Below are 16,727 nucleotides of genomic sequence, written 5' to 3'. Positions count from 1 at the left end.
TGAGCGTGTTGGCGTAAACATCCACAGCCTTTTCCTCTGCAGCTCAGCCAGGAAGAATCTAACTCAACTTAATATTCCCAAGAAAGTTAACGACAGAAACATTCTATTCTGCCAGGATGCTTATCTCCCACTAAATTGCCAAATATATTTCTGCCTGATTTGATATCTATATCACTTTTTTGAAAAATATAGGAAAAAACATCAAAGCATTCAGGAAATGGTCTTTAATTCTAGCTGAACAGATGCAGAAAGTTGGATTTTCATGATTCCATCAAATTAAACAAAACACCAGGTTGCATTCTAATTAATCCCCCTAGAAACGTCTTCTTTTTTAATAAAAAAAAAATTAAAAATCACAATTTTTTCTGTTTTCTACATGATTTAAAACATAATCAATACAGTTTTAAATCAGGAAAAATGTGTGCAACCGAAAGGACAAAGAAAGAAGCTGAGCTAAATATATATGAGATGAGGAGACACTTTGATGATGAACAGTCTGGCATGTAATTAACTGCATTAATTATCTTTTAAGCAATTAGCCAAAGCTGCAGCATACGAGTTGTTTTTGAAGCCAAGCGAGAGCTTAAGGCAAGATCCTGGAAAAAGCTGGCTCCTGTGTAAGAGTTGATGAATACTAGCACTGATGGTCATTGCATAGTAATAATAAGGTGGAGAAAGAAGTATTTTGCTGTAATATTTTTATTCTCGACTACTATTTGCCTGTTATTTATGAAAATATGTTGTAGCTTTAATCTGTTCTAAAACAGAACATGCAAAAGAACTAAATGCATAGCAAGTGGAAGCAACTAAAACCTCAAAGAAAAAATAAATTAGACAATAGAAAATTAATTTTAAAAAAAACAATATCTAATGGCAAAAATTATGTTAAAAGCGTAACAGCTTTTGTTTCCTTTAACAGAAAATGATATTCTACAGGCATGATGCTGATGCTGCATATTGATGAAGTTGTGATTTTTTTCCCCACATATCCCGAACAATTCTTTCAGCTAACTAAATAAAACTAAATTTTAACTTTGTTTTATTCCTATTATTGTTGTCGCTGATATTTCATGTATTTATTACTGTCATGGAAGTGCAGATTAAGAGGCAAACAAAGACAAAATCCTTTGACAATAAAAAAAAAGTGTGAACTTATATAAAAGGCTGTTAATTTGAAAAGATAAATGTATTAAGCATAAAAGAAATATGTAATTATAAAAGTGAATAAATTAATACAATTTGAAAATTATGATCCATTGTAAACATACTGAACAGAAAATATTTAGCATTTTAATCACTTTATTAAGGCTAATGTTAATGCATATTTTAAGAAATAAATGTTTAATGCAGTTTAGAGTGAGTTTGTGTCGTTTCTTTATTGCATGTAAGTACAGACAGTTGTGTTTGGCTTGTTCCTATCTTGAATAGGTATTTTATTTATTTAATAAGACTCCAAAACATCACCAGGAAGACATTATTTTAGAATCAAGGGTTGAAATTACCAAGAAAACATCTTTAATGTTCTTAGGATATAACAACCTTAAACAATTCACAGAAACTTTAACTTTTCTAGAAGGACATTCCTAAAAAAGAAGTGAACAAAATGATAACCTCTTGTAATGAGATGCCAGACATGGTTGTCAAAAGTTATTTTATATGTGGGAAAAAATGTGAACAAAATTATATTGAGTTTAGAAAATTCACCAATTAAAAAAGTCAACTTTGGAAGAAAGAGAAAAGAAATTAAATTAAATAACTCTACGACTATAAAAGAAAAATCAAAGAATATAGGCTGTTTCATAGAGGCAGTTAGAGTAGATATAAGCTTTTAAATGCAAAGTATAAACCACAGACATGTTTGAAAAGACAGGAACACTTAAAAAATACCTTTAATAAAGGATTGCTAACCTCCCTCAGAACTCAATTTTCATCACATTTTCTTACATTTGACACTGACACAAAACCTTAACCCACTGAAGGTTAATTATGATCTTTTTTATAAAATATATATATATTTCTTAAAAGTACGGAATTTCATTTTTGCATAACTATTGCTCACACAAGGCCATCTCTTGCCTTTTGCTCCTGGAACAACTTTCCAACAGGGTTAGATGAATAAAATAATTGCACACTGCCATCTAGTGGTGAACATGCAGAAGCGTCAAACATCTATTTTCTTGAACAAACTGATTTGGAGTTTTTCCTCCTAGAAAGATCTATTGTATTCTCTGTTGCTACTTTTTTATTTTATTTTTTTTTCTTTTCTGGAAAGATCATCAAAGGAAGCACATATAAACATAACGTAAAGCAGTGATCAGTGCAATCTGGGGACAAATCTAATCAAATTCAATCCATGTCTTGAAACAAAAGCACATGTTAGGCTTAAGCCCAAAACATCTTTACTTTTTCCTAATTCTGGCCTCTCAATCCTGTCTACTGCTTTACTTTAAGTGTGGTGGTGTGTTTCTCTGCAAAAACAGCTGTCATCTTGGTCATTTTTACATTTTTTTAGCTGTTTTTTGATGTGCACTTTAAAGCAGGTGGTATGAGGACACCAATCAACTAAAAGGTACATTTATAGAATCAATTGAGGGAAAGCAAACATCATTTCAAATGAGTGGTAATTGAAAGTGAGTGCAGTGACCCGCTGACCTTCAATTCCCTCAGGTTTTAAGCCTCCTCCCTCTCCCATCGAGTATGTGACTTATGCCTTCAGCGTTCACCTGCCGCACAGCCAGCTGATGACTTCCAATGACTTCCCCCTTCTAATGATTCTTTCAGTTTACAATAACTGTGGTTAGAATAAAATGATGGGAAGATTTGAAAACGAGGCAGATCAGGTCTTTCAGTCGGAGACTGCAGATCTTTCATCAGTTTGTTGGAGCAGAACGCCTTCATTCGGGCAATAATCTGCCAGCCGAGCAGTTTAATGCTGCTTACCATAGTCAACAAGCTTCTCCACCCCCACAATGACTCACTGCAAGGATACAATAGCTCATCGTCTAAACTGCCTCATAACTACTGTTGTGCACAACACTTAACACTGTTCCTGCTTACAATTTTACAGAAATAAACCTCTCAATTCTTTTGATCAGCGACCTATTTTTTTTTCACTATACAAACCCTCGTCTCTGCCACAGGGACAAAAGTGCCACACAAACAGGTTCCTGCCAAGCCCCCACTTTCTGTTCCTGAATTTGACCCAAGCTAGCAAGAAATAAATGCTGCACTTCCTCAAATGACCACTAAAGGTCAGATCCCAAAGGGGGAAATTCTCATCCACTCCCAGGTTAAAAAGTCTAACGCTGTCTTAAAAAGTAAAAGTTATGTACAGTCTGATTTCAATGATCTTTTTGATTGCATTGATATGTTTTATATTCATAATACTTGTTATTGGAGTTTTGTTAAATCCGGTGTTTTGATCTTGAATTTGATTTGTCAAGGATCCAGGCAACACCGGCTTAAGACAAATACATGAATTGCTTAAAAAACACGGTTATTTAAGTTTGAATGTGCATTATCCCATGGGCACATCACCTTATATATATATATATATATATATATATATATATATATATATATATATATATATATATATATATAAAAAACAAAATTGTATACATTTTTATTTTGAAAATGCAACAGAAGTTTTTATTTTGAAACTCGGACCCGTTTCCCGTTTCCCCGGCTTTTTGCCGTAAAATTGACGCGTCGACAAACTGGAAATAAAAATCCTGGGTGAAGCTTGCGTCGCAGAGGGACGAACGTCAGATGCAGACATGACGGAGGCGATGTAAACATTCCAACTGATTAATGAACTTTCCATTTTTTGTGTCCACGCAACAGAAACAGACCAGTGTAAATCAGGCGTTAGTTCCCCTGAGGCTGGACCCAACTGCTCTTCAATAATATGGATGAACTGGGACAATCAGCAGATCAGAAACTGGAAATGAGGCTCAGTGATGGTGGAAAAAAAACAAAAAAAACAACTGAGAGGAACTTAAAAAAAAAGAAGAAATCATGATAAAGATGTAAATGTCTGTTCTGAGGGGTTTAGTGAGAAGATGAATGCACTTATCAATATTTAATAGTCAGAGGACTATCTGATTTTTTTTTTTTTGCTGGTCAGCACATGTGTATTCAAATACTGAACCAAGTTACTGAAATTTCATGACATTCAATGCAGCTTAGTCCAATTAAATCCTTGGTCTGCTCCAGAAAGTGCACTGTGTTGAAGCGAGAACAGCAAACTGAATACATGACATTTTCAGCATTCCCTTCCCAAGACAACAGGACCACATCATCTGCATAGAATAGTGACTCAATCCTTTAGAACCCCTTACTGAGTCTCAAAAACATTTGAACTGGATCTTTGATAACAGGGTTCAGAGAAAAGGCAGACTTGTTGCTTTGTCAGCAGGAGATCAGCTTCTAGCAACACCCTATACTGCAAAAGCATATTAGGCAAAATACACCAAGGACCACAGTCATGAGCTTTTTCCTTCACAGAACTCTCACGAACATCTAAACACAAGTGTTCTAATGTTTCTTAATCAGCACAAAGTGCACAGTGTTCCTCAACTATTCGGTTGAACTGCAGGCCAGTCCCTTTTTATTTTTTTTCTTTCTTCTGACTAAGGGTTACAACATTTAATAATGAAGCAAAACCCCACCTTTATAATCGTACAGTTTTGTCCCCAAATTTAGGTGTCAGATCTCTAAATTATGTTTTTCTGGAAATAGTTTTTTGTTTATTTCTGTATCAGCGAAGGACTCTTGTAACCCTTGCGCTATCTTAGATGACCCCACCCTTACATTGACGTGTTCTCCCTACCATGACAAAGGTGGATAAAGGTGGAAAGATTTCATGTAATCCATGGACACCAGTGAAGATCACAAATCATTGAAGAAAAAAGGTTCAGAGCACTGTCTAGTGGGTCTAGATGACCCAACTCCCAACGTTAAAGTGCCTAGGATAGCAAAAGGGTTAAACTAAATTAATGAGAAAGAAAGAGAAAAACTAGAACAGATTCTCTACTTGTTGCTATTCCAACATGTATCTTTTGACTTTTAGCGTTGTTTCTATACAATTCTGTGTAACTGCTGTCTGCTCTTTCACAGCTGCATCTGCTGACGTAAACCAGACGCTCCAAGGCTTATCCTCCATCTTTTGTCTGTTAACTCATACTGTACCCCTCCAAGATTTTTATTTTTTCTCAATTCTTCCATTTAGACAGGGGCGGAGCTATGGGGGAATGCCCCTTCACTCTGCCCCCAATGTCTGAGTTTCTTTATTGACAAAGATTTTTAAAAAAGTCATCAATACCAGCTACTTTAAGCTGTTAAGAGAATATTTGGATATTTAAAAATATTTACATTTTTTTTTTATATTTATTTGGTTTCTGTTGTGAAAGTTCAGTTTGTGAATATATGCGATTTCTTACTGCGCTAGAATTCCATATTAGAGATGAATATTTATCTTTCATGGATTTCTACTCATTTTTTTTTAAATTTTTTTGGCAACAGCCTTTCATTAGTTGTGGCACATCAGCTAAAATAGCTGCTGTTTAAATATTAATAACAATAATAAAACAGTTTGAGGCAGTGGACCTCCTCTGCACGGTTACTGTTTTTATTTGCCACCTGTCCAAAGTCTTCTGCCCCCATATAAAATGTTCGAGCCCCACCACTGCATTTAGAGGTAGCTTTCCTCTTAACTGGCACCTTTTACCTGCTAATTAAATCCAAAATCTATCAATGTTATTTATTGATCACCTCCATAGGCCATTATTAAAATAAAGTTAAGAATATGGCCTTAAAAATATGACCTCAACTAAACTTCATTACTATTGAACATTTATAATAAATTGGGTTTGGTGTCTCTTGCCTTTTGTGTAGCACCTTAATATAACCTCTGATGTGAGCTGCCACCTTATAAATAAACGGAATTGAGTTGCAAAAGCTTTCACCCACACCAGGCCAAAATAACAGAGATAGATGGAAAGAAAGAAATATTTTTCATTTTATGCACAAACATTGTTGCTATAGTTGTTAAATAGTATAATCTAATTAATAAAACCATAAAAAGTAGGTTTTGGTTTCTGCTAGGTGCTGCACAAACATCCAGAAAGGCTGCATCATCTCTCATGTTCTTTCAAATTTACTCGTTATCCTCTTGCTGCATTTTATTGACGCTTAGAATGCATCACTTTAAAAGATATTCTTTGCATACAATTCTAATTATTAGTAATTTTAATTTTTTTATTTTACAATACTGAAAAACTAGATTTTCTTATATCCACCATGTCATTCTTACCATGTCTTTGAAGGCATTCTCAATGGCTCCAATCACCAAACTCTCCTGTGAGACTTTCTTCTCGGTGAAAAAGCGTGTGGGGGGAGTGTTGGGGGAACCCGGAGCGCCCGCGGCCCCCCGAAGCGAAGCTGCCCGGGTGAGGGCGCGATTGGATGTGGTGGTGAGGAGATGATTGACAGGTTCCTCCTCCAGGCAAGTTGGCGGCGGCAGGTTGGGTGTGCAGAGGATCTCCATTACCTCTTGGAGGTGCAGGGCGACGTGGTGATGGAGAAGACGGGAGGCTACAACAGCAGCACCAGAGCCGGCATGGCCATCAAACAATGCCCAGTAGTGAAAGGTGAGATCTTCAGAGCCATCCTGCAAGCACGTTACAAGAAACAGTCCGCTCACTACTTTAAGATCACCGGTTCCTCAGTGGGTATGTTTCCTTCCTATCAAGTTAAGCTTAAACACAAATGTTTAACGTTAGATTATAAGTTGCAACAATTCTAAACAGTATTATCCCAACTCATCCCTATGAGCGTAAGGAACCATGTACTATAGCGCAATTTCTTTTCTATTGTAGGAATAACGATCATGTAAAATCCTTTTAGTTCAGATTTACTAAAGTTCTGGAGAAAAATGATAGTTTTTACCTGAATTTCAGCTAAAAATGAACTATTTTGTCTCACTCAGTAAAATTAATTCACCTAGAAATCTCTAGTTGTACATTGTACCAAGAAATAGATCTCACTGTAAAAATGAGAGATGTATAGCAATCTTAGTCTTTAGTATTCTGGAAACATTGTCATAGAAAATTAACTGAAATGGAATCAATTATAAACATTAGAGGATGTTAAAGCTTGAGATAATTCAGACATTTGTGAGCTTTCTGTGTGCATACATGCAAAGGAAAAGCCTTGACTAACCTAAAAAGACAATCAAAACTATTCTAAGTCCTTTCTTGCATTAATTTCTTTCTTTTCTATTCAGGTTTACTGTGAAAACACCACATCACAGGGCTGAAATACAGCAAAGAGGAGGAAGCAGCTATGGCTAATGTTTTCAAGCAGGGCCCATCATCATGTTATGGCTCTTAAGTCCTGCTTTAAGAGCTTTCATCAAGTACTTCCTAACATGCCCCAGGGGTGTGGAGAGAGCAAATGCAGAGAGGCTGCAGAGCACCATTGATCTAGATCTTTCTCCTTGGGAGCACGAGTTGCTCATGACTCCACGAACCTGACCTGCCATGATGATAGTTTTGACTAAAAGCTGTTGGGAGTTTTTATCTGTTCCGATCAAAGGGCGCTGCCTACCGTGTGATGTTGAAATAAAAAGTACATTTGCAGCAATTGCTCTCCTTAGTTGAAAAACAAACAAAAAAACCCACATTTTTTTTGCGTCGAACAGACCTTGCATCTTTTCTAGTGCAAAGCATAATCTTCCTTTCTAAATATAGTGCAGCAGTGTCTGTGCAATGAGCCTACGAAGCAAAGCTAAAAGCTCCAGTCTGCACTATTCATACTGGTCTAGAGTCACTGCAAAAGTGAGTCATGAGATACTTGCATGAGTTTGCTGGAGGCTCTGAAGGGGCCTGAATAAAGTACTGGTACGCTGTGAGAAAGCAGTAGTGGTTTGTTAGAGCAACAAAAAGGGGCTTTGAAGACACACACTGATGAAAATCATTTATTATGGAGTTTTTAACATCTTCCTGTGGCTTTTTCCTGACATATATAAAATTGCACTTCTGAGTTTTTCTTTATTCAAATTAGGCTTCCACAATAAATCCCAAATTGATCATTACCCTGATATAAAGCTATGCATTTCGCAAAAGTCGGCAAAAATTGCAATAAATGGTTACTTTAAATGTGCTTAAACAATCTTATGGCAGCTTGAAGTATTTAACAAATCACATAAATCCATTCATGCATTTGACCAATGAGATGGACGCCTTCACATTGTTATTTCTTTATGAGCCCTTTCATGTTAGATGCTCGCCTCCTATGTAGACGAGGTTGGAGTATAATTTAGGTTATGCTGACTCCTATTTAAATCAAACTGTTGCAGTGAAATGGAAATGATGTTTTGCTATTTGTTCATGTAACGCACGTTATATTGTCATCGCAATATTGATCACCAATATCGCGAGTATTCCTCAGCCCCTTATTCAAATTGTTATGAATCAGGGGCACATGAAAAAACACTGTTTGAAAAAGAGCAAATTTGTGACGTTAGAAATACTATGGCGCTCCCTGCTCCAAACTCTGTGACTGGAAGGGGAAGGGGGGTGGGTTTGCTCCACACCAATGGTACCCCCCACAACTCAAATTTTGAATGAATTACAGCAGAATCACGCCAAGAAAAACAACGCAATTTTTTAAACATGGCTTTAAAAAATAGCAAAATCATAATTAGAAAGAGCACTGGAGAACACTTAGAAACAAAATCAAATTATTGGAGTGGGGATTTAAAGCCTTCTGTCCGTGAGAAAACCGGTGAGTCCCAGCGACTATAAAATGTGCAAATTTACTCTGAGCCAAATTTAGATGCAGTCTACCTCTGACAGAACATATGGTGGACTGCAGGTTATTTGCATGTGAGAGCCTGTTCAAATATTGATATGAGGAAAACTATAAACTCCTGATAAGACAGGATGAACACAGCAGACCTTAGCAACAAGCTTCAGTCATTTTAGGACTCTGTTTGCTCTGATCTGAGTGTCAATCTAACACTTTTACATTTAAAGATCTTGGATCAACATTTTTTATCATGGGGAATTGTGAGTTAGTGTTGCAGAACATAAGTAAGGCTTCTCATGCTTCGACCCACCAGATTGTCCCGCAGGGTCAGGTCCTCTCCGTTTGGCAGAGAAGATCTCCGTCGTGTCATATTGACCCGGCTGGGCGCTGAGCCCCCCGGAGGTTTCTTCTTGACCACCAGCACTTCACAGCAGGCCTGGTCCTCGTTTAATATACTCTTTCCTGCATTGATCACCCTTGAAAAAACAGAGAACCAAACATTGAACATTCAGAGGTCGGAGGATTCTGAAGGTTTATTTGACATGGACGAAACAATCAAGGTGCACATTTTATTCACAGACATTTTTAAAATAAACTATTGATTAAAGCATTAGGGTTTTGTCAAGGGGTTGATGTCAACACACATTATCCATTGACGTGCACCTTTTTTCTTCTTTTAAATAAAAAACTTTCTGTAACGAAATACTTGTTTGTTTCCACATTGACCATGTCCCAAAATGCTCAATTATTCCAAATTGCAGTGTTTAAGTCAAAGGAAAATACCTTAGACCAGTGTTTTTCAACCAGTGTGCGGCGGCACACTAGTGTGCCATGAGATATGGTCAGGTGTGCAGTGGGAAATGATCCATTTTCACTGATCTAAAAACATTTTCCATCTCCAGGATATCAGCTCTGTGTTCATCCAAACAGACCCTGATAAAACACTGAGTAGTTAGGAATATGAAAGATCATAAAATACTTTTTTCTTTCTGTTCATTAGATTTTATTTAAGACACTTTGATAAGAATGACGGTACCGCGATTTAGCTACAGCTTTAGCTCTGTTTTCTCCACCAATCATTCTTGGAGGCTTAATCACACGTCATCAGTCTGACCAATCAGAAGTGGTTAAAGTCTTCACTTCCTTGTTCTGATTCTGCTCATAAAGTCTCTCAGTTCCAACAAAAATATCAGCTAAAGCTCGTCTTTAGTGGTGTAGCTTTCCACAGAATCCAGTATCAGACTGTGGAAAAAGTGATCAAAATAATAAAGCTCAGAGACGCTAGTCTGTCTGGCTTCGGCGTCAGTTTCTGCACTACATCTCCCATGATGCATAGGGTTAAAGTGACAGTGTCTAATCGTACAATGAGTCTTCCCTGTTAAATGTCTTGAAACCTCAACAAACACACATTTAAACAGTTTTTAAATCATCTTGATGAAATCAGAGGTCAACAGTTTAGTTCTTCTTCAAGGTTTGTGTTTATTAACAGCCAAACATCCCAAAGTTTGGTCCAAGTCATCTTTCTAACTGAAACACTTTTCTAATAATGTCTGAATTATTTTATATGTTAAACTTAAAAAGAAGTAATAACAACATTTAAGAAACAGGATTAAAGTGGCCAACAGACACAATTAAACTAAATTGAAACAATTTAATCATCTAAAAAGAAATGAAACATTTCTGTTAAAGTTTTCAAAGACTTCATCTTTGATTAAGACAAAAGAAAAATGAATAAAATTTCAACATTTTCACTTTTTGTGTAGCTAAAGAAAACATGTATTTAATGTTAGTTTTTTTGTGTAAAATTGATCAAACATATTGTGATCATATTGATAAAAAATTACAGTTGCCTTTGCACCAACATAATATAATAATATCACTATTTAGAAAGTATATTTGTGTTTTTGTGAGGCTACATAAAATTGCATGTTAATAAACTGGAGGGAAAAACAACTGCCGGGTAAAATTTCAAATAATTAAGTTGAAAATTATTACTGAAAAGTAGCTTAACTTTTATTACACCTTTTAGAAAAAACGCTGCAACTTCCAGCTTTTTCTGCCACAAAAATACGTGTGAGATTGCAGAGAGACTGTACATCAATACAGACTATGAGTTTGTCCTTTTTTAATTTTTAGATGCTGGTGTGCCGCGGGATTTTTGTCAAGGAGAAAGTGTGCCTTGGCTCAAAAAAGGTTGAAAAACACTGCCTTAGACCAGGGGTCTCACACCGTTACAGCTAAAAGAACTATTTGTTCCAGTTTCTTACTGTCCAAAACCCAATGAGAGCCGCAAAATCCCACTTCCCCGTTTAGGAAAATACATTTTATTCATATTTTTTGTGCCCATTAGGCCTTTCATTTATAAAATGTAGCGTTTAAACATTTGCAGTAATTGATTTCCAAGTGTTATATTTATGTAAAACATATTCAACTTTTTTATTTCTTATTCTTTTTAACTTTTGACTGAAGCACATTCGAGTTCCTTTCAAAATAAAATCCACTTTGGGTAGTAAAAAGAATCTCCTGCTGCAGGAAATTTTTCTTCAAAACCTGAGAGCCACAATGGAGGGACAAAAGACCCACATGTGGATCAGAAGCCTCAGGTTGTAGACGCCTCTGAAAGCTTTACATATTAACTTGCAATGTGCATTAATGCATATTAATGCACATTATAACTCCAAACCAGTTTCATCCTTATTTCTTTCATTTTTGAGTTAAATTAATGCATTATTTATTTATTATACCAAATATTTGCACACAGTGAAAATACAGTTGGAGAAAAGTGGACCTTAACTACTCAAGCGTCTTTAAAAGGAAGTGGTTTAGTACTTTAAAGTATTTTTCCTGCCTTTGAAGTAAAAATACTTTAAAGGAGTTTAATTAAAGGAACATAGTTATGCACTTTTCCCCCAGTGGCTGCAAAATACACATAAACTGAATTTCTATATAGACAGTTATAGCTTTGCTGCACCAAGACCTTCTGACAGGACTTCCATCAAGCTGAACAGCTGTATAGATCAGCGAAGGGACACCATCTTTACAGGCCCGTTTCATGAGCAAACAAACTTGTTTGGAGTTCAGGAACATAAATGCTGCATGATGCAACTGGCAGATGGTGCACCGCCGCTGCGATGGGTCATGGCTTTGCAAATAGACGGCAGGTCTGCGGCCCCACCAGCGCTGTAAATAACGAAGCTTTTGTAACTGGAGCACAGGAAGGTGCAGAGGCATGGGGGCAAAATAATAAATACAAAAGGCAATGTTGATTTTTAAGATCCTGAGATGTTTCTACTTGTCAAATTTCACTTCATGTGCCTTAAGACAAAATAGGATATTCTTGTGAGTGATCGAAGCACCGCAGGGCATCTTCGTCATTGGAGCTGGGAGGACGATGAGATCGGCGGCAACTGAGCTTTCAGGACTTTGATCTCTAATATGTGAAGAAGAGCTGTCCATGTCACCCGGGGGCACGAGCAAAGCTGTCATTCCCGGTTATCCAAATACTTCTCACAGTAGACAGCAGAATGACCCTGATTATGATGTTAGAGCTACAAGTCACACGACTTATTTTCCAGCTAAAGGATCTAGAGGGCATTAAAAGAAAAAAGAAAAAACTTTTCCCCCCCAATTTATCTAATAGGATTATAGAAAATTGATAGAAATGGATACAGAAATGGATTGACATTTCTATTTTTTTCATATTAACTACTGTTCATCATGCCCTGAGCCATGAATTTCCACTGTTTGTTTCGGAAACTTCAAACTGCACCAACATGTGATGACTTAATCTGAGGTTTGTGCAGAAGTGGAGTTGGAAAAGTGGCAATTGGCATCATTTTTGTGGATTTTTAAATTTTTTTGTTTTTTGCTGCAGAACAGTAATTTCCATCAAAGTAAGAGGAGACTTTAAAGACTTTGCTCCGGATTATCCTGCTGCTCAGACAAAAGCACACATAAGGACGAGGAAACGTCGACCCCAAGGCACCAAGCCTAAAGAATTACAGCTTTTAGACTAAATTATTGGAACTTCAAGTATATCTAAAAACAAAAGTTCTATACCAAATCAAAAAAGGGCAAAGCCAGTTGTGACAGTTTTTCATCACCCACAACATTCAAAATAAACTTCATATTTCCAACCTAAAATGTGTAAACTTGATGTCTTCACCAAAGTTTGTTTTACATTTTGTTACTAAGTGGGAAGAATTGTGATCGTCACATAACCCTAATCTCATCCAGCATATGCCTGACATTTCAATTTATTTGAGATTTATGAAAAAGTACCAATTAAGCAAAGCTGCCATTGAAACTGAACCACGATTACACAGTTCCCTCCCTAAGAAGCGGAACAAAACGTGACATCGTGTGACCGAGAAGCTCTGCTCATGTGCCTCCTCTGCACAGTTCTGTGTTGGGACATTCACATGGATTCTTATTTAGGAGATCTTTTTTTCCAAAAATGTTTCTTTTTGTCCTAAATGTATAGTTTCATCAGCTGGTTGTTGCATAATAACTGATGACGGCTGATCTGCCAACTGAAGGCTGTGGAAGCACTCATGTTCGGCTTATAGTCATATTGATCCTACAGGAATTGATCCTCTTTAACCGCCGTGTTTGTGGTTGCACCTCAGTGAAAGTCAAAACAAGTAAAGACAATAAATTTACTTTATAACCTTCAGCTATGAGCAAAGAACTCTCAACATTTAAAAATTAAACATTTATGGAAGCTGGAATTGTTGCCTTCCCTATTATGCATGCCTATGGGGCTAGAATTTCAAAAAAAGAATACAGCTTTATGTTTTCTAGAATAATAAAAAAAGAATACAGCTTTTGCACCATCTTTTCTTATGCTATATATCAAAATAAAACATCTCTGTCCTTTATGCATCTCAACTGAATTGATTGTTAGCTGACCCATTAGTGGAAAACTGGCTGGAGCTGTTTCACTGCGAGTGACTGCATCCAAATAGATCTGAGCACTGATGCATTTGAATGAACTCGCTCGGAGGGCCTGACTCTGCATCTGAACGGTCCTGAGAAAGCAGAGCTGCACTTCCTTTCTCAGAAAAACAACATGTTGACACGGCAGAGCTCAGCAGGGCTGTTCATGGAGAGCTATGACAGAGAAAAGAAAAGAAAAAACGCAGGAAGGTTTCCAGCTCCACTCAGAATTCAGGATAAACATCCCTGATAAACGTTTGATTTTCATTATATTTAAGATGAGAAATAATTGGACACTTAAACTTTCAATGTGTTTATGAGTGTTTTGTTATAAAAAGACCCATCTTATAAAAAAAGAATATCTAACTAATTATTATTAGCTAAAGAATATTGTGTTATAGATACAAACCTGAGAGCCCAGTGGATCATCTGATGTGAGACAGTAATTATCACAATAACTTTTGCCCTGAAGAAACTTCTTCTATAAAAAGTGTTTCTGAACTCTAAGAGACCTACATGTTCTCATCTTCTGTTAGCTCTCATTCCAGGTAGATACTTGGGTTATTTGGAGCCCTTTTTGTGCAAATGTATCTTTGCATGGTCATGCAGAGCTGCTCCCCCAGTTACCAGTCCATTATCGGCCCCTCCTTCATCCTGTTTGCACTATTGTACTTCTATTTATTGTTCTGTGTGTTATTTTTTGCTTACTATTGTTTATTTTTTTATTCTTAAGTGTTTTATGTGGCACATTGGCACCACAGCAAATTCCTAGTCTATGAAACTGCTTTGTTCACTGATAATGGCAACAAAAACTCCTTGAATCCTTGAATCATCAAATTCTAAAGAATCCCCTCCATGATAAAGAGGGGTTTGCTTTATAACTTCAACTCTGATTTCAGAAAAAAAAAATCTAAATATTGGTTTGGAAGAAACAGCACTAAATGTCATCTGGGACTTGGAAATAGAGTGAGTCATTTTCCACTAGTGTGAAATACCCACTTATGCTAATGATGCAAATGATCAGAATGATCAGAATGATCAGAATACAAAACTAAGTAGATTAGAAACTTAAATCTTTTACATGTAAGGCTGTAAGAGATGCACGCCGCTCATCTTTTGATCTACTTTTAAAGCGTTCCCAGTGGTCTTTTAACTATGATTAGGCCTGCACAATCTACCGCAAATTTATCGTTCTCGCGACATTAAGCTGTGCAATATCCATATCGCAAAAGACGGCGAAAATCGCAATAAATGGTTACCTTAAATGTGCTAAAACAAACTCATGGCAGCTTGAAATATTGAACAAATGAAATAAATCCCTTTATGCATTTAACCAATCGGAAGGACCCGTTTACGTTGTTGATCAATCAGATGAGCCCTTTTATGTTTGATGTTTGCCTCCTACGTCGACGAGGGTCATTTGGAGTATAATTTTTAAACTGTTGCAGTGAAATGGAAATTATGTTTTTGGTTGTTTCGCTTTTTGTTTATGTACCGCGAATTATATTGTTATCGCAATCTTAATCACCAATATCGCATATCGCGAGTTTCCTCATATCGTGCAGCCCTAACTATGATTATGCTGTTTCTATTGAAGGGGGGGGGGGGGGGGAGTGTTGTTTTCTAGGACATTTCTGCAGAAGTTCAATCTACATTCACCTCTGAGTTGGGGTGGAGCAACCCCTTTCCCTAGCCATTGCTGGGCGCTCAGAGCGAGAAGCTTGTGCCCAGCACATTTTCTACTCCACAAATACACTCTTTTTAAATTTCTTTTTTTTTTTAATACAAAAATACTCAGAAATGTAGTTTCAAGCTAAATTTTCTTTATAAATGTCCTCCAACATCAGAAAAATGCCGCAAGAACATGTAAAAAGCACCATTTTCATCAGAGTGGGTCTTTAAAGAAAAACAACTCTGAGAAACTAGAAGGGATGAAACGGGAAACGGTTTTTCCGTGGACCACAACCTCAGTTCAGATTCTCTAAATGGTGAATGGCCACTTAGACTCAGACAAAATTTATGATATATTGTCTAAAATTTGCTATAAAATGTGTTAAAGACTATAAAAAAACATTTTAAAAAGAGGCCTTCTTTTTGATTTTTATACTAATAAAATCCGATCGTCGTTGTTGTTGACCTTTCGCCACATCAGGGGGTTGCCACGCCGAATCAGCCTCCTACTGAGTTGCACAGGTGGTTTGGCAGAGACTTTTATGCCGGATGCCTGTCCTGACCCAACCCTCTATTTTCCGGGCTAGGGACCGGCACAGGGGGATGCAGACTTAACATATTTAGGCAGTATTACAATCCTATCATCAACAATTTTGGGACTTTTAGAGACGGTGATCATCATCTTTGTTTCTCACTTATTATATTTTGTTTATTATTTATTTACCTTTTATAAAAGCTTCTAACAGCCATTTAAAGGTCCAAGGTTTTATTTAAATAACTTTAACTTTTTGTCCGAGGAGGAAAAGCTTCCAGGCAGGCTGACCATCATTTAAAGCAGGTTTACAGCAGGAAAGTGGAACACAATGGATTTGGACGGAGAAAATGAGACGTAATGAGCAAGTCAGACGGAATAAAAGCAAACTCATTCAGTTCAGTTTATGATGGAAAATTCAAGGCATTACACGGAGTGCAGACAGACAAAACCATCAGCTTAAATCTCATTTTTGTAAAAATTCCATCTTAACAGTCGGATTCAGGTCAAATTGTGGCTGTAATTAAAAAGTCTTTCTCAAAGTAAAAAATTGATTACAGTACTAATAAATCAGGAGTACTGATAGCGTTTTTGTTTTAAAGCATCTTAACTTGAGTAATACTGAGGAAGTCAATGATGTAGCTGTGAAAATAAGTCATTTACTGACCGTAATGAGTCTAAACTTCCAGCAACTTGTTGCTTTATGATGCTTCATGGTTCTACCCCCCCCCTTCTATACTTATATAATCACTCTCCACCCCTTCTATAACCC

At 36.7% G+C, this 16,727-nt stretch overlaps 1 protein-coding gene across 1 annotated transcript in view; it reads right to left on the bottom strand.

Moving 5' to 3' along the window:
- The window catches only part of LOC101165479 (protein phosphatase 1H), a 37,067-nt gene that overhangs the window by 18,629 nt on the left and 1,711 nt on the right, over nucleotides 1–16,727 (bottom strand). Inside the window, exons 2-3 of the mRNA XM_004069884.4 lie at nucleotides 9,125–9,290; nucleotides 6,317–6,673 (exon numbers count right to left, since the gene is read on the bottom strand). Of these exons, the coding sequence (XP_004069932.1) occupies nucleotides 6,317–6,673; nucleotides 9,125–9,290 (523 nt within the window). The remainder of the gene's footprint in view (nucleotides 1–6,316; nucleotides 6,674–9,124; nucleotides 9,291–16,727) is intronic.

The sequence above is a fragment of the Oryzias latipes genome, chromosome 6, assembly GCF_002234675.1.
Source record: "Oryzias latipes chromosome 6, ASM223467v1".
NCBI lineage: Eukaryota > Metazoa > Chordata > Actinopteri > Beloniformes > Adrianichthyidae > Oryzias > Oryzias latipes.
Note: the sequence above shows the minus strand (reverse complement) of the source record. Positions and strands in the feature narration are given on the sequence as shown.